Source organism: Pterocles gutturalis, unplaced genomic scaffold, assembly GCF_000699245.1.
Source record: "Pterocles gutturalis isolate BGI_N339 unplaced genomic scaffold, ASM69924v1 scaffold20704, whole genome shotgun sequence".
Lineage (NCBI taxonomy): Eukaryota > Metazoa > Chordata > Aves > Pterocliformes > Pteroclidae > Pterocles > Pterocles gutturalis.
Genome location: NW_010128745.1, coordinates 44,179 through 64,605, shown reverse-complemented (window position 1 = coordinate 64,605; position 20,427 = coordinate 44,179). Strand labels below are relative to the sequence as shown.

Here is a 20,427-nt window from a genome sequence, read left to right as displayed (position 1 = left end):
TACAATATTTTTGAATTCTTGCCACTGCTGGAGATATTCCTTTTGGAATCTAGTGGTTTATGAAGCTTGGTCTTCGTTCTTTTCATGGCGAGTTTATTTTGCAGATGTGGAATGGGTTTGTGACTTACAACCTTGAATATGTGATTGATTTCCAAGTCAAATTGCCTAGAGTAGCCTGAGTTTAAACATCTCTTCCATAAGCTGCCTTCTGTCAAGTTTTTTATTTTAAAAGGAAGAAACCTCACGCAGAACAGTTAAAGTCAACTTTCTTGGCTTTTTTCTTTTTTTAAATCTTGGTGTTAAATTTGTACAATTTTCGTGGCTGTACTTCAAAATCAAGATGTGGTTTTGTGTCTTCCCTTTTTGCAAAGTAGTTCTAGTTTTAATGTTCGTGGTATGGATGAAACGCCGTGATAAAGAACGTCAGGCAAAGCAGCTCTTGATTGATCCAGAAGATGATGTCAGGGACAACATTCTGAAATATGATGAAGAAGGCGGTGGAGAAGAAGATCAGGTGAGGAATGATGAATGGGTTTCACGTACAGATTTGCACTTCACTCTGCACTTCCTCTATTTTGTTTCCATTGACACATTCTGATAGGTAGCTAATTTTTGCATTAACTACTGAGGGCAATAAATAATGTTTTAGAAGCCTGAAATATAACATTGATTTCTCATGTTGTTTTTTGCAGTACCAGAAATACCAATTGCTTGTCTTTTGTACGAGACGTAAGCCAGTATCTCATCCACCTACAGTATTTTGACCATATTACAACTAAGGCTGTTACATTTAAACGAAAAATAACATCCACTGTCGTTACAGTCTGTAAACCTTCTTCTCTCCTTGTCTGAGATCCTGTGGTACAGAATCAGCAGTGCAGAGTGCCTAACAATGTCTATTCCAAATATGACCCTATTTTAGTGGTGGGTGAATGCCTTTCTAGTTATACAGTAATGTTGGCTATTGACAGATTGGCCGCTACTGGGATTTCAGCTTGGAAAGTATTTATGTTTCAAGTAGCTGTCAGGGCACATCTGTGTTTATTCAAATACCTTTCCAGGCAGGTGCCATATGCATTTACTCTCGCATCACCTCTGGTTGAACCACTGCTGATATGTCAGAGGACAAGGAGTGATGTGTATATGCTAAGAATAGCTTATTTTTCCCTCTCTCTCCAAGTTAGTGAATCTCCAAGCAGTGCAATTTCCTTCCTTCAGAGGAGGTTTATTAAGTGCTTTATGAACATGACAAACAGTACATTTATGCACATTTTTAGTGGTAGAAGTAAGTGTAATAATTACGAAGGGAACAGTGCATATAATAGACCCTCAGAAGTTTTCCAGTAAAAAGCCTTGAAAAATTAAGTGTAATTCTTCCACATATCCCCAGTCATAGTCATCTGGCATTTGAGTTATCTGAAAAGTGTCTCCCTTCACTGGTACAGACATTTCTAGCTCCCCTCTGCTCGTTTGTTTGTTCATCTGAAATTTGTGTTCCCCTTAGTAATTTCCATGCTTCCTGCATTTCCCCAAGTACTGTTACTGCTTCCTGGCTTTTCTGTATAACTTTCTTTTTAAGCAATTTGTAAAGGAAACTTCAGTTTATGCCATTTTGGAAAATTGCTTATGTTACTAAATAAATTGAAGACAACCCTTCAATTCTGGAGCCTGTGCATGTGCTCCAGTTGTTTGTACACAGATAGTTTGAGTACAAGAATTGCATCCTGTTTGCGCATCTGTTATCACACAGAGGAGTTACAAACTAAAAAACATCTACGAAAACTCAGTTTTGTGACAATTAATTTTCCAGTTCACGTATTGCTAGCTCATGTTCGCCCACAATTCTCTGGAGTTCAGCAATTTTCATGTGGCTTTGATTTTTAATTATTGTCCACACAACCCTCAGGACAGAGTCAGTAAGGTTCTCAGAATATATACTGTTCATTGGGAAGTCATAGGTGATGCTAGAATAGTGTTGGGAGAGGTTGTGCTGCAGATCAGAAACTTCTAAGTGTTGTCATAACAGCATACAATGAGAGTAAAATACCTAATAGTTTAGAAACAGTGCTGAAGTCTCTCCTCTGTCCATCTTGTACTGTGCTCCTCTCCAGTGAAAGTGCTGTCTTTGTGAGAGGTATAGTCAGGGTAGCGTGGCAGGAGGTAGCATTGTGTGAATGCCATAGAGATTAGCAGGATGTAAACCCATTCGTAAATGCAGCCTTTCACCCACGGTGAATGAGTGTAGTGCATGCAGTGAAAAGAAAAACTGTCAATGGGTGGAGTAGCAGTAAAGTGGTAAGAAATGTGAAATTAGGATCATTTCCTCTCACAGTGAGCAGAGGAAGCACCTAGATACAGGTTTAAGGGCTTTACAGAAAATTGAGTTATTTTTAGCCACAAAATCCCTGCTTGTTTTCTTCAGACAAATGTTAAGGCCACTGTTGCAAATTAATTATCTTAGCTGCCAACCACGTATTTCAGGTATGCTGGTCCCTTTACTCCATTGAGCAGTAGACCATAGTGTCTGAGGGTCTAAAAGGTCTTTATACACTCCAAACGTAACAAACATTGTAGGAAAAGGAAATAAAAGCTCATACGAAGTATAACAAGCTTTTATAACCACTTTTGTACCAAGAGTTTTGGACCACCGTGTAGGCAAAAAGGGGGTAGGTTCTCCCACGGCTCCAAATTTAGGAATCTGTGGCTGAATAGAGAGCACAAAATTTCACACAAGTGCTTTATTTTCGGTCTACAATGGATGATGAAAATAAGTTCTTTCTTGCTTTTCAGGGAAATAATTTTCCTTTATTTCAGTTTGACGTTTTGTAAAATCTAATTTCTGCCTGTACTTAACTAGATTATAATAGTTCCTAGATTATAATTTGTTCTTGGTTCCCTCCTTGCTCCCGTTACCTCCTTTTTTGGAAAGAGGGAAGATTGTGTTTGGTTGGGTTTTATTTAGTTTTGCACGCATTTTATGTGAGATTTAAGAGCTTTGAATGCTAAGCTTTTAAAATGTCCCAACAAGTTCCCTACAAGTAGTAATCTCATTTCTGCGAACCGTGGCTTATCAAAGTACTGTGCAAGCAAAGCTGTGTGCAGAACATTGTGGGAAAAAGAAATTGGCCATAAAGATCTCTGCATTTTTTGTTAAAGTGCCAAAGTTGAAGGTGTTCTAAAAAAGCATGAGACTACCATCAAAAATCTGTTTTCAGAATGAGACCTCACAGGGTAAAATGGCCACTGTTCTATTAAAATCAAGAAAAATTATTTCATGTCAACCTTGCATCCACAAGTCATCAGCAAATGACAGAAGAAAATGCTCTACATCAGTATGAACTCTTCATGGTGCACTCTTCCCCAAAACCATCAGGATTGATTTAAAAAGCAGCTTCGGTGGAAGGCAGTGCACAAGGTGACTCAGAAACACAGAGCCATCCAATCCAGCGTGCATCTCATGCAGCAAAGTAGAAGGGAATGCTCAAAGCTTCATGTGAATCTCAGTGAATACAATATTTTAAAAGCTTCAGGTATTTTCATAATGTGTACCTTTTAAAATTGCTTGTATTTATAGCAAGCAAATTACTTAGGCCTTTTTAAAATCAACTGCTTTTTGGCATGAATACTTGAAGTTTTGCCCTGTGCAGCCTCCTATTTTTCTCGTTTGTCCCAGATGTGTAGGTGACTTGAAAGTATGGGTGGTAGGGCTTGAAGGTAAGTGATACAACTTAGGATCCTTTGCATCCGGAACTAAACTACTTTTAGACTTGTGGTTTTGCTCTTGGAGCAGTTTATTTATTTAAGAGAGTTTGTTTACTTATTTGGAAGCCATGCAGTTGGGTTTCTTCGTTGTCACAGCAGACCCAGAAACTCCTAAAGCACGCTCAGCATGTTCCTTTCAAACTCTTTGTACATGCGATGAGAGTAATGTCTCCTGCAACGAATTTGATGAGTTCCAAATTCCTCTGAGTTATAGCAACTGTCAACAACAAAGTGGGATTCCTGCTTGGTTTTCTTCTTTTTTTTAACTCCTGTGCTAGCATTTCCAAGGAATTATGATGTGAAGTCTGTCACAAAAGAACAGTTTATTCCATCATTAAGGTCTCCTGTTAATCCCATCTGAGGCCATCTTGTCCTGCTTTGTTCTCTCTGACAGACTGAATGCTTGTAAAGAAAATTGAGGTTCTTGAATGATTCATAGTCTTCCTCTAGCCTGACACGATGTACACAGGGTCGTGTGATCTCCACAGCAGTAGAGAAAAATGCTTTTAATTCCCTAAAACAGAAAAGCTCTTGAGGTGTGGGTCATAGCTGAAGTCCTCCTGCTCCCCACTGAAGAGCATTGTCAGCACCGGAAATGTTCTGGACTTTTTTCACCTAAACTTCTGTTTCATAGAAATATGGGCTGAAAAACTGGCTCTGCAAGCTGTACAGCACCCCTGTCGTTCCAGGCAGAAACATTTTTTTTGTAGTATTGTGCTAGTACATCGCTGTACTAGCAGAAGCTGGGGACAAGGGAGGAAGGAGAGGGGGCAGAGGTATTCCAAATAGAAAGTCTGTGATCCTTCTCATGATTTTGTTTAATATTCTCTGTTTGTAACAATTTGGCTACCTGGCTTACAGGAGCTGGGCCATGAGAGGCTTTGAGACAGCATCATTCCACAGAAGTCAGAGGGACTGATTTGGTTACTGGTTTGGGGAGGGGGTAAGTGGTGTGGGATTTTTTAGTTTTTGCCTTTTTTTTTTTTTTTTTTTTTTCCATCTGAATGTTTAATACAGCAGTTTTTTTTGGGGGGGACAACACAGACACTACAGTTTGCTATATTCTGAAATAGATGTGCCTAATTTAGGTACAAATTACAAAGCAGGCAGTGACTGTCTTGATTATTAATGGATGGCATGATCTAGAGCTTGCAGTTGTTTAGCAAACAGGAGGTGTGAGATACAAATGAAGAATATTCTCCCCTGACATGATGTGCTCTCAAATTGTGACACTGTTGTCAGTTCCAAATACCAAAACCTCAAGTTGGCCGAGTGTTAAAGCACTCAGTGCGTGTCTGCAGCATAGTTCACGTATATAGCAGATCACAACCCATAAGCATCACTAATTATTTTTTTATCTCATATCTTAGGCCATTCATGTGATTTACATTGAGGCATTTGGTGCATGACTGGGATACGTGCAGCATATGTCAAACTGATAACTGTGATACATTTTTTTTCCATTTATTTGCTTTTAAATGTATCTCATTGCACAAGATGATCCTCTCATCTCCTTTGAGCCCATTTCTATAGTGTTTTCTGGATTTTAGTAGTACTTGCTCATGCAGGTGATCCAGTTGAAGCAAGTTGCCCGAGTAAGTGGGTGGTATGCTTTGAAAGTATTGCAGGTCAGCTGTTTTGAACATGCATTTTAATCTTGCCCTCAGATCTCTTCAGCACAAGAGTTTCTAATGCCATGATTTTACTGTTGTTCTCCATAAGGATTCAGCTTGTTCCTTCCTACGTCACCTTTTCTTACAAGTGTATTCAGACATTACTCAGTAACTTGCTTCTTGTTGTGTTTTATTACACATTTATATAGAGAAATAAAATAGTAGGATTTATTTTAAAGGTGATAATAACATTACAAATATAAACATAATGGTTTCCTTTTATGTGTAGAGGACCTGAATTCTAAACAGAAGTTACTCCCTTATAGGAAGTGTAGCTTTGTTCCAGCATTTGTGTGTCATTGATAAAACAGAATTGAATAAACCTTTGGATTTTTTTGTGGTTTTTTTTCTTATTGTCATAACTTTCTGTATGCCTACATCTTAAGATTACATTGGTCTTGTGTGCTGGATCTTGTCATAAGCCTGTATTGTAAACATGACAATGATCCTTACCTACTTGAACTTCATGAATCCATTTGATTATATTTTATTTTCACCACCTTGAGTGTTATTCAGGTCACTTACTCTCACCTTCTAGCCTTTGTTTTGCATTGCATTAAGACTGGAACATATTATGTGTTTAGAAATCTTAACGATAATGAATTAAATAACTGTTGCTAAGATATCCCTAGGAATATACAATATTATAATTAGAAGGCAGTTATTTTGAGAATTGTGTTTGCTAACTGAGACATTAACTTTGTTTTTTTGAATGAGTGACGCATGTAGTACTCCTGTGGAGGAATTACTGTCATGCCGTGGTGAATCTTTATCTCATCATACAAAAAGTAATGTTTCCATAATTCCATTACAAAATTGGTTTGTCTTTTATTTTATCCTATCTAGAACCTATGCCTGTTATTGTGTTTTATCTGCAGCTGGAGTTCCTTTCACTTTTTTATTATTAAAAAACAAGCTACCTTCTTGTTATCTTAAAAATTATTAACTTGTAGTACTCCAGGTGCACCTATAATAAAAACAAATGGGAAAAGCAATATGGCAGAAAGCAATCAAAAAGTGAGTGACAAATAAAGAGCAACTATTAGCAAGGGTGTTTTAACTAGCCTCCCACCTGCAGCCTACATCTAATCAGTCCTCTGTGCTTCTCCTTTTTTTTTTTTTTTTTTTTTTGAGTCCCATTATTTCAGGAGATGTAAGTTTTAGGGCAGGTTGGAGTGTTTTGCAGAACTCAGGCAGTATTTTATGTGCAAGTTTCTCATAATGTTTTAGGGTGATTTTTGAGGGTAGAATGGTAAGATACAACAGAATTAGTTTCCTTTTTCTTTTTTTTTCTTTTTTTTTCTTTTTTTTTTTTAAAGACCTTGGCAGGTGGTAGTATTCAGCTGTGTAATGCATTTCTTCCCTTGCTTACCCTTTCCATTTTTCTATTGGAGTAGACAGTAATTGTCTTCAGAACACAAAGGCAAAGCAGAACATGTGTTTGTCCGTCGGTACTTCAAGTCGTAGTTTGCTCTGTTCTCTTAATCTTAAGCCAACAATAAAACTGGGTTTACATTAAGGCACCATCCTGTAAAAGGGGTGGGTGAAATGCAGACTTCTGCCAGTGCTGTTTTACGTGCATTTATACCACTGCAGCTGATTTTGTTCAGTGAATGACGCTTACAGCTCTCACCATCAAATTAAGTGATCTGGTGACAATTAAATTGATTATTTCTTGCATGAGGATAGATCTGAATTTTCATATTTCTTTGCAAAGGCTCTGTCCTTTCAAAAAGGTAGAACAGGTGTAGTGTTTTTATTTTATTAGTTATGTGTCCAGGCCTGTATTCATGCATAGCCAAACAGTTATCTACAAGGTAAAAATCCAAGTCATCTCAAGAAGTGTATAACATAGTGTAATGAGTGGCCAGAAAATATACTGAGAGCTCTGACATGACAGAGAAGCCAGATTCATAATTCATTAATGAATATGTCAGTCAGGTTGCATGTACTAGGATGTATCACTGTTGATGCTGGAGAAGCCGGTAGTGGAAAGCTCAATTTAGATGTAATATATTCCAATACTTTCACAGTTTTCCTATATGGAAAAAGTCAGTTCTGTCTATGCATAGCAATTTATAGTTCTAGGAAGTTGTGGCTTAATTCTGTTTGCAGTTCTGCTTTATAATGTTCCAGTATGCACTCATATAAAGCAGGTCTAGTTACTATAAAAATTTTTACTTTAAGTTTTTGCCAAGAACTTAAGTAGATCTTCTAAAATGCAAACAAAACCAGAGCAGCTAATCCAGGAGAAAAAAAAAAAAAGCTTTATAAAACTTGGAGCTTCTGAGAAACTCTATTTCCCGGCCTATCCCCTCATTTATTTTTTTTTTTTTTTTTCGGGGTTTGTAGGATCTGGTAACTGTCAGTCAGAAAGCAAGGTACTTTTAAAAAGATCTCTGCTACTGCCGTAACTGATGACTGCTGCATGAGGGATTGTTACTTCAGTGCTGTTAAATGAATAGCTGCCTGCCCAAGAGGAAGTTGTTTAAGGGAAGAGATTTTGAAGGCTGCATTATCTTGTTTCTCTGTAAATCAGTGATAATTGGGGAATATAAAATGGCCTTTTATTCTGGACATTTCTCCTATTCAAGTTGAGATACTTGGACTGTACTTCCAACTACTGTGTAGATGTTCTTAAAGACCTACTTTTGGGGGGTTTGGACCCTTCTGCCTACACACCTGGTGAGGTGGTTACTTTGTAGGGCTTGGCTAGCTGCTTCTGATGGTTAGCACTGTCTCACTGGCATCTCATGTTTTAGGAATGTGAGGTGGGAGCTAGTAATGGTGTAAGTCTGTGCTTAAAGCTAGAACTAAGTGACTAGCTAATAAGGTCAATGTAATCAGCTTGGGGGGGGGGGTTGCAGGTTTTTTTCTGAGATTGTTTAATTTCACAAGATACAACTTCTGATAAAATGCCCTTTTAGAACACTATGACTTTATTTTCTTAAGACAAAAGCAAATCAAAACCAGTTCTTCAATACAGTTGTCAGGGCTTTTTTCAGCAAGAGCAAATAGTGATGCCAGAACCAAAGAGACAGAAGTGCTGGCGGTTACATCAAGAGAGTTACAGTGATAAAGCATTAAGGTTGTCATCTCTTTAACCACTGATTATCTAAAAGGTAGCTGTATTGTTTCTTTCAGTGATATCAGATTCTTTTATAAACAAAAGGAAAGACAAGGATCGTTCAGCTTGCTTCACCTAGATCCCTGTCGTAGATAGAATGGGAGGTTTCTGTTCTGTGTTGACTGTAGACTTGGATGATCAGAGTAGTCTAAATTTCTGTATTCTAAAGACGTGAGTTTTTGCTAGATGTAAAATGGGAGCAAACTATATTTTAGTGGCCTTCTAATAGAGAAAAACTAATACTAGATTATCCCTTCCATCAACAATCTAAGCTTGTCCAGAAGTTTGAGGAGAAAATCTCAAACCCTCTGTTTGGATTTGCTTAAGTCCAAAATGAAGAAATGGAAAGAGCTGTTTGTTCTAAAATTGATGGAGATAGGGCTAAACAGCATAAATAAGTAAATAAATACCACTGACAAAAATTGGCAGTCATATGAGTTTTTATGCTCACAACTTTTGCTCAAGTATGTTTCCAATGGAGAGTCTAATCTTGTTCCTCATTAGTCCCTCAGCAGATTGTAGTTAGAAGCAGGTTATATGGAAAACGAGTGGAGCAAAGACAAAACACTGTTGACTTGTGGTCCTAAAGTGAAAATAATGACCCAGAATGTTGCTCCAAGCTGGCTGTCCCAACTTACCCCAGCATGTCTTGTTCTCTCTGTGCCATAGTTTCCCATTTAGCTGTCACTTCTGCAGTTAACTGTCTTAACAAACTCTGCTTGAGACTAACCTTAAAGTCTGTTCAGGAGCTTTAGATAATACATGAAAAGTTTTCCAATTTTTCTAGCTGTGAATGCAGCGTTGAGTGAAGAGATGGAATTTCAGCAGCCCTAAACAGCTTACACCCTGGCTCTTCTAAACATTTTTCTTTCTTTTACTTTGCAATAATTGAGTAGGGTTGGCTTTAGACAGAATGCCGAAACAGCTGGAGTCATTGCGTGATGCTGTGTTTGTACGGCACTAAGCCAGTTTGGGGGAGATGGTGGATGACTTGCCATACCTGATGTACACTTAGTATTGATTTTAATGATACGAGAGATTTGAGAGTCTGTGGTAATAAGCACAATGGATCTTCTCTTCCTGTCCAGACAGTAATAGACCTGCAAAATAAATTTTCTCAGATAGAAGGCTAGATAGTAGTGTCATAAATTACCCTATAAAGCAAACCAAAGTGGGAGTCCACATAAGGACACGTTCTGCACTGCTGATGGCAATCTTTGCTGTCTTTTTAGCGGTAGAGCCTAGAGATGTCTCAAACAATACATACACACAAGAGGATGGCCTTACATGTGAAGATACTAGACTGATTGACTTGATTCATATTGCATTTCTTCTGTATGACCACTAATCAGAAAGAAGTGTATGTGTGTGCAAGTGGGTGGAAAAAAAACACATTTTATCTTTATAAAACTGAAATGACCAGAGAGTCTCTCCTGGTTTTAATTTTAAATATTGATATTTAACCATACCTGTTTTAATTCCTCTGTAATGAAATGCTGTATAAAAGCATATTTTTCAGTTGTCCCTGTTGGTGTTTTCCACCTTCATCTTTTGAGTGGGTATGAAAAGTACCCTTGTGTTACATATTTACATGTGTAACATATTTATAAATTCTAAAAAGTACATTCTTCTCTATTTAATAGGATTTTCTGGTAGCATGTCTCTGAAATATTTTGAATTATTTTATGTAATAGAAAGGAAAAGGATAAAAAGTTATCTTTTCTCCAATTTACTTTTCTCCAATTTACTTTTCTCCAGTTCATACCACTTCATGGAGATTACTTATTTTTCTGTTTGGTACATGAAGAACCAAAGGGTGGAAGTTACAGCTCTGCCCCAAGGAACTTGTAATCTAATTAAAGCATATGAAACTGCATTCTTAGATCTCAGTGGAGCTGTGCCACCTTTTTTGGCTGTATATTTGCGTGCAGTCGGGTGAGGACCCAAGTAACAAATTAGGTGTAGTAGATTTGATAGTCAGTTACAATTCTTCCAACAAACTTACCTTCACCACTGTCAACAGACCTCTCCTGCTGTTGAAAAGTCTGGTTTGGGAGGGTCACAGTAGGCATTACTTTCAAAAAGGACTTAAATCCCTGTGAGGTGACAGCAGAAGTAAATGCTTACATTCCTTCCTTTAGGAGGCAGTTAGCAACCAATGAAGATGTCATTGTCTGCACAGACAGCGTCCGGGAAATTGAGATGATAAATAAGATTTTTACCAGAACAGCACAGCTGAAAAATAGAGACTGATGATGAAGGAGCTTATTTAGGATGCTGCTCAACTACTTGGACTATTTGTGGGGCAGGGTATCTGGCATACAGTATTGTTGGCATGAGCCCCAGTCTACTGGTAGTTCGTGAATGGCTTTATTTTAAGCATTTAAGCCCAGTTCTTTATTCTGCATTTTTGCCAGTGCCTTGTGCAAAGGCATCCTAGAGCATGACTACCTTCTAGACATGACAACAGTGAGGTGAATGACAATGCTGAAATGCATCACACTGTGCAAATAGTATTCAGGCATATCTATCTTAAATGCATAAGCATTCATCTAATAAAAATTTTTATATACATACAGATTGCTTATTGGAATTCATAGTCCTCTGCTAGCTTCATCAGTCTGCCAGAGTTTGAAACTCTGCAGCATCAAGTACTTAATGAACAGATCCACAAGTAATCTCTAGAAAGTGCTTAGAATTAAGGCCAAGTCTGAGAAGCTTTGTACTTCTTATGACATTTTCCCCCCCTTTGGTTTTCATATTATGGAAGCCACATGAAATCAGCAAGGAGTCTTAAACTCGTTCTTTGAAGGTATTATAAAATGCTACAGAGCAGTGCGCTTGCCTCTTTCTGGGGATGAGAATGTCTGGCATTTATTTGCTTAGAAAAATAAGAATTAGATTTGTCATCTTCTCTATGCAATAAATCATCATTACTAGGCAAAGTATTTAGTTTCTTAATAGTACTACTCAAATCCTTGCTTCTCAATGGGAAAACTTATGAGAAGCTCTACAGATCTGATGGAATAGAATCAAAATGGTAGATTCAGGGAGTATGAATGAAATAACATCCTGTTGGTATACAAATAACAGTGTTATTGACTTATTCTCAATGTAAGCATTACAATATTGAAAATAAGACTTCTGGTGAAGCGATACTTTTAATTTTCCCTGTTTTCCTCCTCATGTTTCCCCCTGACAGATACTGTTTGAAATTCTCCTAACATACTGTCTTTGTTTTGTGTTTTACAGGATTACGACTTGAGCCAGCTCCAACAGCCTGACACTGTGGAACCAGATGCCATCAAACCTGTTGGAATCCGACGTCTTGATGAAAGGCCAATCCATGCAGAACCTCAGTATCCAGTCAGATCAGCTGCTCCTCATCCTGGGGACATTGGAGACTTCATTAATGAGGTAAAGGAGATAAAAAGTTTCCTCCTAAGGTTTGAGAAGGTTTTATAGTTTGTTAATTGTACTCTGTATGAGTAGCTGTGTTGTTTGGACATAATAACTTTTTAAAACTTACTTAGACAATTAAAATTGTCTTGCCAGATAGAAGTAAATATGTTCTTCTAAAATGCAGACAAATTTAATTAACTCATTCAAACAAAAATGGGAGGTATATCAGTTAGCTTCTGTACGTTTGTATTAATTGTGTTCTTAATACGTTATCAGCTGCAACCACAGTATCTCCAAGCAGGATTATTCTATGGGTTCCAAGTAATAAATAGACTAACAAAATTATAGTTTAGCCTAAATTCATTTATTAATTCACAGTAATTTAATAATGGAAGAAGTTCATTTTCATTTTCTTCATACATTGCCCTTTGAATCCAGATAATAGTGGAAATTCAGTACCTTCAATAAGACCAAAAGAATTCCATCAAATACGATTAGCGAGCAGGGCAGCTAAATTAAATGTTATGTAAGTGCTTTTAATACTTATCATAGAGCTTTAAAAGTCTTTGCATGATCTTTGATTCTTCAATCTAATAAAGATAAATGTAAGAAAGATTCAGACTATATGGGATTAGTCACAGTTCTGGAAGAAATACTCCAACAAATATTTGTTTAATTATTTCTCTGACTGGTCAGTCTTAAATCACTGGTTTTGTGGAAATTAAGATAGAATGTGTTTCTTGTGCTTGCTGGTTATAGGAAATTTACCACTTAAAAGTAAGCTCTATTCTGTAGATGAATGGTGGTAGTTAATTATTTTCTCTAACTTTTTCTATCTTTTCCTTGGCAATTGGAGCTGGACAAGTATTGCAGAGAATTGTTTTTGCAAACGTGTTTATTCTTGTTTGCTTTAAGGAAAAGTCAGGCTAATATACTAATGTTTTTTGTGTTAGCAAGCTGCAGAAAATTGAGTTTGCTCCTTTCAAGGTATACAGCGATACAATAAGAAACCTACAGGGAGATGACTAGCAGGAAACATAGAAATATTCTTATAAAACATTGTATTTTAAGAGTCTCCGGGTTTGGGGAAGATATGTATTAGAGAGAGGTATCTCAACAAAAGAGGATTTTTGAATGCCTTGCACTTCTAAATATTACAGTTATAATTAGCTTCTGTAAAATAGTGGAGACACAGGACAATAAAAGGCCCACGTTGTTGGCCAAAGCAGCACGCGCACAAGAGCTTCCTTGTGATTCCTCATCCTTTTCCAGACAATCAGAATTTTCCCATCCTATTGTCACACAGCTGTGACCAGACACTACCTGCCTGGCAGGCAGTCAGGAGGAACCTATGATCCTCAATACCCTGCTTTTTCTTGTCCTCGAAGCAGCTATCAAGCTCTCTTACATAGCCAAGACAAGGAATGAGTCTGATTCTCCTGGAAAGCCAGAAAAGGGACAGAGTTTGCTCAGCCTCCTACAGTTTTAAAATTACTTAGCAAGCTGTTCTTGCAATACTGTTTTTCAGTAGGTTACCACTCTTGAAGATTATAGCATCAGTGTGTACACATGGAGCTACAGAAACAGTATGTGCTTGTCTTGATTTAACCCAGTATGTTTATATCACTGTAAAGACGAGCATGAAGTAATTTTCTTACTGCCATCTTTTTTATAAGTTATTTATTTCTTACCATTTCACAGCAATGTATCATTTTACTATGGGGCATTCCACCTAACCCCCTCTCTAGCAGACAGCAGCTACACAAAGGTTGTCCATGCTCTGTCTGTTTTGCCAGAAGTCTGAGCAAAATGGAGATTTTACTTCTCCAAAACAATTTCGTCTTCATTTTTGTTTTATGTTAAATTTTCCCATGGGAAATGTGATTCTAAAAGGTCTATTGGGAGAAAAAAAAGAAAAATCAGTCTTTCACAGTAGGACTCACTATTACAGTTAAATTTCCAAATTATCAGCATCCAGAGTGTAAACATTCAGGCTGCACAGGTTTTCAGACTCTCAGCAGAGAATTCCACTTGCAGTCCTAGCAAGATTATACCCAAACACATTGGTAAGTTCCTCTCAGTTTTACTTGGAGTAAATTAAATCAATATCTTGAATAAAACCCATACCAGGTGTTTTAGGGCAGTTCATACTGAAGATATGCTGAGCTGTGAAAACGAGATACCAAGATGAGAAAGGGCAACGTTCGTATCTCTTTGCATCCAGCTTTTCAACATCATTAGGCAAATAATTTTCTTCCACTGTAACTACAAGTCATACATTTCCCTTGGGCAGCCCTAACCCAAACCACCTGCAAAACTAGCCCAGTTGCCAGCTGAACAGGGAGAGGCTGCCTTAGAGTTGTCAGTATCTTGGGAGCAAAGTCTGCATTACTCCATTGGTGACAAAAGATACAACTCTTTTGGTGATCTGTCCGGTCTTTTGGAGGGCTTGGCCCTATTCCCAGAGGTGGTGTTCAGTGTGTTCCTTAGGGATGCTGGCCCATGTGTGGGAATTAGTGTAGTCTGTTGAATGCTCACCAGCACCTCAGACACACAGCCAGCATTGTTCAGATTAGCCTCTGAATTACTCCAGCTTTTGACAAAAAAGAACTGTATGTCATTGATTTCAGATGTTGAAGGATTTAGCTACCATTGCTGAGCAAGCATGGAGTGGTTTTTTTCTTCTTTTATTACAGAGCTGTAGAAACAAAGCCTGAAAAAGACCTAGTGGGTCATGGTGTTTCTTTCTTTCTGGCAGTACTCTATTTCTTCTGGTATATTATTTTCTAGTATTCATCAGTTTTATTAAATCTGCTTAACTCAATGAGACATTCATAAGTATTAGTATTTTGTAGTGTTCTAATACCTTCTCAATTGAAAAACAAGTTACAAGTATGATAAAACCTTCAAATATTTTTATAACACAAAGTTTAAGATAACACAGGGCTATGAACTTCTGAAATAACAAGGTTGTAGAAGTGCCTTATAATCAAAATGTGTTTTGCAGGCATAAGCTAAATGACCTTGGGGACTTTGTTTTGTCTGTTTCAATGGATAGATGAATCTCTAATTTAAGGAGGGAAGGGAAAAACCTCCTTTTCTTCCAGTCCAGTGTACAAACAAGTCAGTGAAATAAGTCATGTGTTATTAAGAATCCTCTGTAGATGTTTTCCATTTTGAGCCTTTTAAAACATAACCTGCAGAGTGTGGAGCATAATTAGAATAGTCAGGATTTGCAGGACACTATAAATTAGGCCTGTTTGAAGTAGCTTTGTTAATCCTATTTTCAGGAACCACCTATACTGTCCCTAGAAATCTTAAACAAATCATATTGTGGTGGAGAGTTTGTGGCTAAGAATATATTTCCAATCAATAGAGGACATAGCCAGAGGTAAATTAAATTTAAATTACAAACTAAAGGTCTCATCCCTTGAGGATATGGAGGACCCTCAATTAATTCTTAGTAAATGGTTATCAATACAGTGTACCTCCAAGCAGAGTAGGGTCCCTCGATGTTTTCACTTTTCTCTTGTCAAGTAAAAAAAAAACTCCAGATTTAAACAATTTTTTGTATTTCCCTGTAGGGCTGTGTTCTTCCTTTCCTCCTTGTCAAAAGTCTGCTGAATCTGATTAAGTAGTAAGATTAATGAAAAGAAAAGCATCAGATTTTGTAATGTTTCATGTTTTGAGGCTTTTGCTTTCTGCTGTTTGAGACAAGTTGAGAATGCTACATATACTAAGGAAAGTAACTTAAGATTACCATGGTTCCTCAGTGAAGGCACTGTATTTTCTCTTCTTCTGCCCCATTCTCTCCTCCTCAGTGAAAGTTGCCATGCCATATGTAAAAGCAGAAAAAAGTGAGATTGCTACTCAGTCTGTTCTAGGTCTCAGGGTGACCTTTGTATTGCCATGGCTCTTCTGTGACTACTTGCTGTGCATTGGTGGTGTAGCAAACACGAGGAAATGTGACTTAGTTCACTGTCTCCCAGCAGGGTCCCAAATGTGTACCCCAGCGATTCTGTTGTTGAATAAGCTTCTCTATCTAGTAAAAACTGGGGTTTTAGATCAGGAAATTGTTAACCAAATAACTGTAACAGCTCAGCTGCTCTGAGATTCTTGAACACATCTGGGAAAAACTGAGATCTCTTCAGAAGTGGCTGACAATAACCGTGGCAGCAAAGACAGCAGAAGCAGTTCTTGGCAGCCGTTTGTTGACTTTGTGGTTGTGTCAGTACATCAGGTTGTGGTACCACCAACTGAAAGGGGTGGTATAATAAGCAAAGAAGGTGGCAACGCTGAAACTGAAGAGAGGTTCATAAGCCAGTTTCACTGCCAAAGCTGATGTGCGGTAACTCTACCTTCAGACATGCTGTAGAAACTAACAGCGAAGTGGAGCAGTGCAATGGGTGGGTTCAGAGAATGTGCTTAGCAGAGGGAAATGGAAAAAAATGTTGTATTTCTTTGTCATTTTAGTATGTAACTTGCCACACAGAAAACTTAGTTGTTATTTGAAGAGTTAGAGTCTAAATTCAGTCATTGAATCTGAGGAATTTTTAACCAGAAGATAGGTGCAAACGTCCGTGAAAAAGGGGCTGCGCAGTTGTGTCAAGTAACATGACCCATAGCTACAGTCTGTGAATGAAATGGATTACACAGTAAGCACCACCTTTGAAACAATGAATTTGTTAGTGAGATGCTGCCTTGTAAGTCAGTAGCTCAAAAACAGTTTTCTTTTTAATTGCTATCACGATACCAGCAGCAAACGGCAGAAAATCCAACTTCCCCTTCAGAAAAAAAAAAAAAAAGAAAGATGGAAAGAGGCTGCCTGCCACATGGATGGCTGATAGGTATCAGAATTGCTTCAGTGATGTAGGAAAATGTTTATTCACTGATTTTTAATAAGTTAGTATCCCATCACTGGCTGGCTATTACTAGGCAAAACTGCAGGGAAATTTTTTTTGCTTGGAAACTTTTCCAAGCCAGCTTTCTAAATGACACACTGATACGTGGGATTCATACCTCAGCATTCCTTAATCTCAAGTGGTATTTATTCTCCTTCTCTGTCACCTGTGTTCGAAAAGCATGAGTGTCCATCACCCCAAGCAGTCTTAAACAAAGCTGTAAATACTATAAGGCCTGTTACTGCCTAAGAAGTAAGTAAAGTTGCATTTCTGCCTCAGCAGCAGAAATTGATAGGAAGCCTTAGAACTGTTTCCAGCTTTGAAGCTGGATAAGGGAAGTCTAACGCTTGCTGTTGCCTTTTCAGAATCTCAGATCTTTTGTCCTTATTATGGCCATCAGGATGGAAGACTCCAAAGAGAAAGATAACAAGCATTACCAATTATTCTTATCAGATAATTCAAAATTGCACTTCTAATGCAAGCTATTAATAACCTGCTTGATGATGTTGTACTACATGAAACGATCATTTTAAGTCCAAAATGTGTTCTTGATTAGAGGTCATGAGTTTGATAAATATGCTGGGCCTTTCCAACACTGATTTACAAAATTATTTTAGGTGCATTTTGCACACTTCTGAATGATTTTAGGTAGGCAATAAAGAACCAGGATTCTCTTCCACCTTACCAGTGCCATATGCTTTATTTAATGGGGTTAACTGTATATTTATTTCTAGAAGAAAAATCAACGTCCGTTTCCATTATGTCACGTTTAGACTAAACACAACTGAGAGTAAAACATGCTTTTCTAAAAACAGAATACATTAAATAATTCGAAGGAGGCACACTCAGCCCTTCAAATAATTGGGAGTATAATAAAAACATTATTTAAATAAATAAACATGAAAAATTAAAAATAGCACAAATAGCACTGGTTAAAATTAACAGTGAGCAATTTAAAATCTTAGCTCAGCCTTATAGAATTCTGGAAGATGTATTATCCCTTGTCAGTGGCTACTGTAAATCTTCCCAGGCTAAGCACAGAGCAATTGTCTCATATTCTAAAATTAAACTTGCTGTTTAGGTTTGGACCTGCGTAAGAAAACAGGGAAGGAAGAGACTTTTCTCTGGATCCTACTTTCTTTTTGTTCAATTTGTTCTGGTTTTAGTTTGAGTTATTCAGCTCTGTAGAGTAGAAATTTAAAATTCCTGAAGACCAATATTTGTGTGTTGATAATTTGAATACTTTGAAATGAGGAGAAAAAATGATTATAGTAATGCATTTAGTTTTGATGTCATTGTGTGTGTTTTCTGAAGAGCAAGTGGAATCTTATGGGTGGTTATGGCAAAGCACATAAGGCTTAAGCCAACATACAGTATTTTTTTCTCACAGCAGCCTACAGAAGTACATGAATTTTACAGAACTAAATACGGCTTTTGGCACATGCAGATGGACTACAGGCCAGCAATGTCAGTAGATATGTTATTGGCCACGTGAGATGGCTGTTGAAGTGAATCTTTGCAAACATGCCTATTTCTCCTTCCCCATCTGTGTTTAATGAGTCCCATATTGCTCATGCTGCAGGTTGTGAGCTATGTAGCTCTGAAACTATGTATTTATTAACCTTGGTCCTAGTGCCGTGGTGTTCTCTTAAGGCTTTGTCAGAGATATGCTTGCAGCTACATTCAAAATGCCCAGCACTGTGATGCTGGAAACCTGGCCATTCTAAAAGGAATTGAGATAAGTTCTTGCTGGAGTTAGAAAAACATGAATCCTGTTTTGAATTGGATTGCAGAAGAGCAAGAACTTGATTTTCTCCAGTGGCGACTGATAACTGCGCTGCGATATTCCAATTATGTTTCGCCTCTCTCTCAGATACAGAACTTTTATCTTTTTTTCTCCCTCTCCTTGCAGGGACTTAAAGCAGCTGACAATGACCCTACAGCCCCGCCATACGACTCACTCTTAGTCTTTGACTATGAAGGAAGTGGCTCCACTGCTGGATCCTTGAGTTCTCTTAACTCCTCAAGTAGTGGTGGTGAGCAAGACTATGACTACCTAAATGACTGGGGCCCACGTTTCAAGAAACTTGCTGATATGTATGGTGGAGGTGATGACTGAACTTCAAAATGAACTTTGTTTTTGGACAAGTACAAACACTTCAACTGATATTCCCCAAAAGCATACAGAAGCTAGGCTTTAACTTTGTAGTCTACTAGCACAAGTGCTTGCTGAAGGCTTTGGCTTAGGCTGCAAACCAATTTGGGCTCCGTGGAATATCAGTGGTCCAATGCTGTTTGGAAAAAAAATATTGAGCTCAGTTACACTTGAATTTTACAGTACAGAAGCACTGGGATTTTATGTGCCTTTTTGTACCTTTTTCAGATCGGAATTAGTTTTATGTTTAAGGCTTTAATGGTACTGATTTATGAAATGATGCATTAAAGAGACAAAATATGTTGGGGTGGGGAGGAGTAAGGTGAAACACAGTGTGCTTCAACATGCTTTTGTTACATCGCATTGCTTTTATTAAAATAAGGAGATTAAAAATAAACAAAAAAAATCCTCATGGAACAATTTTATTATCTGGGAGAGAAGACCATGAGGTGGAACAATGTACATTACTTCTAGTTTTAGATGTTAGGGGATTTTTTTTCACTAAAATTCTAAAACTTATGCAGCTGGTTGCAAATAAAGGGAGTTTTCATATCACCAGTTTGTAGTAGAATTGATTTTTTTTCCTTATGCTAGAATGTTAGACACATTTTGGTCTTAATCCATGTACACTTTTCTTTTTTTCTTTTTTTAATTTCTAGTATTTTTTTCCCACTTCACTGTAAAAAATGGTATGTGTACATAATGTTTTATTGGCATAGTCTGTGGAGAAGTGCAGAAACTTCAGAACACGTGTATGTATTATTTGGACTATGGATTCAGGTTTTTGCATGTTTATATCTTTTGTTATGGATAAAGTATTTACAAAACAAGTTGCAAACAAGTGACTTTGATTCAATTGTTGAACTGTAGTTAGAGTACTCAATTTTTTTTTTTAATTTTTATTTTTATTTTTTTTTGTTTGGGGAGGGAGAAAAGTTCTTAGCACAAAAGTTTTACATAATTTGTACCAAAAAAAAAAAAAGGAGGGGAGGGGAGTTGGCCTGATACTGGGTGGCACGAGTAAATATACAGTATGTTTTGGGGGTGGGAGGGAAGGGGGAAGGAGCTTACAAACTGGAGAGACTTCTGAGAACAGCTTTGCCTCTGTATTGTGTACCAGAATATGAATGATACACCTCTGACCCCAACGTTCTGAATAAAACGCTAATTTTGGATCTGGTGCTTGGTTTGCCATTTTTTCGTTCTACTTGGGCAGCCCTGACTATAGTAAATAAAAGTACGCAAAGTGCTCTTGAGTTTTGTGAGAAGTTATGTGCACTTCTTTGGCATTCAATACCTCTGGACTGAAAATAAGCTGCAGATAGAATTTGCCACGAATTTGGAAGGCAATTTCCCAGGTGAAAGAAGAAGTTATCTGTGCCTTTTCTTGAAATTCAAAATTTTCAA

At 37.6% G+C, this 20,427-nt stretch overlaps 1 protein-coding gene across 1 annotated transcript in view; it reads left to right on the top strand.

Annotated features, from left to right (window-relative positions):
• CDH2 (cadherin 2, type 1, N-cadherin (neuronal)) overlaps positions 1–20,195 on the top strand; it is a gene marked incomplete at its 5' end in the record, with an annotated part of 34,001 nt that extends 13,806 nt beyond the window's left edge. The window contains 3 exons of the mRNA XM_010079744.1: positions 375–514; positions 11,815–11,979; positions 18,778–20,195. Coding sequence (XP_010078046.1) covers positions 375–514; positions 11,815–11,979; positions 18,778–18,984 — 512 coding nt within the window. The remainder of the gene's footprint in view (positions 1–374; positions 515–11,814; positions 11,980–18,777) is intronic.
• Positions 20,196–20,427: the final 232 nt, after the last annotated feature.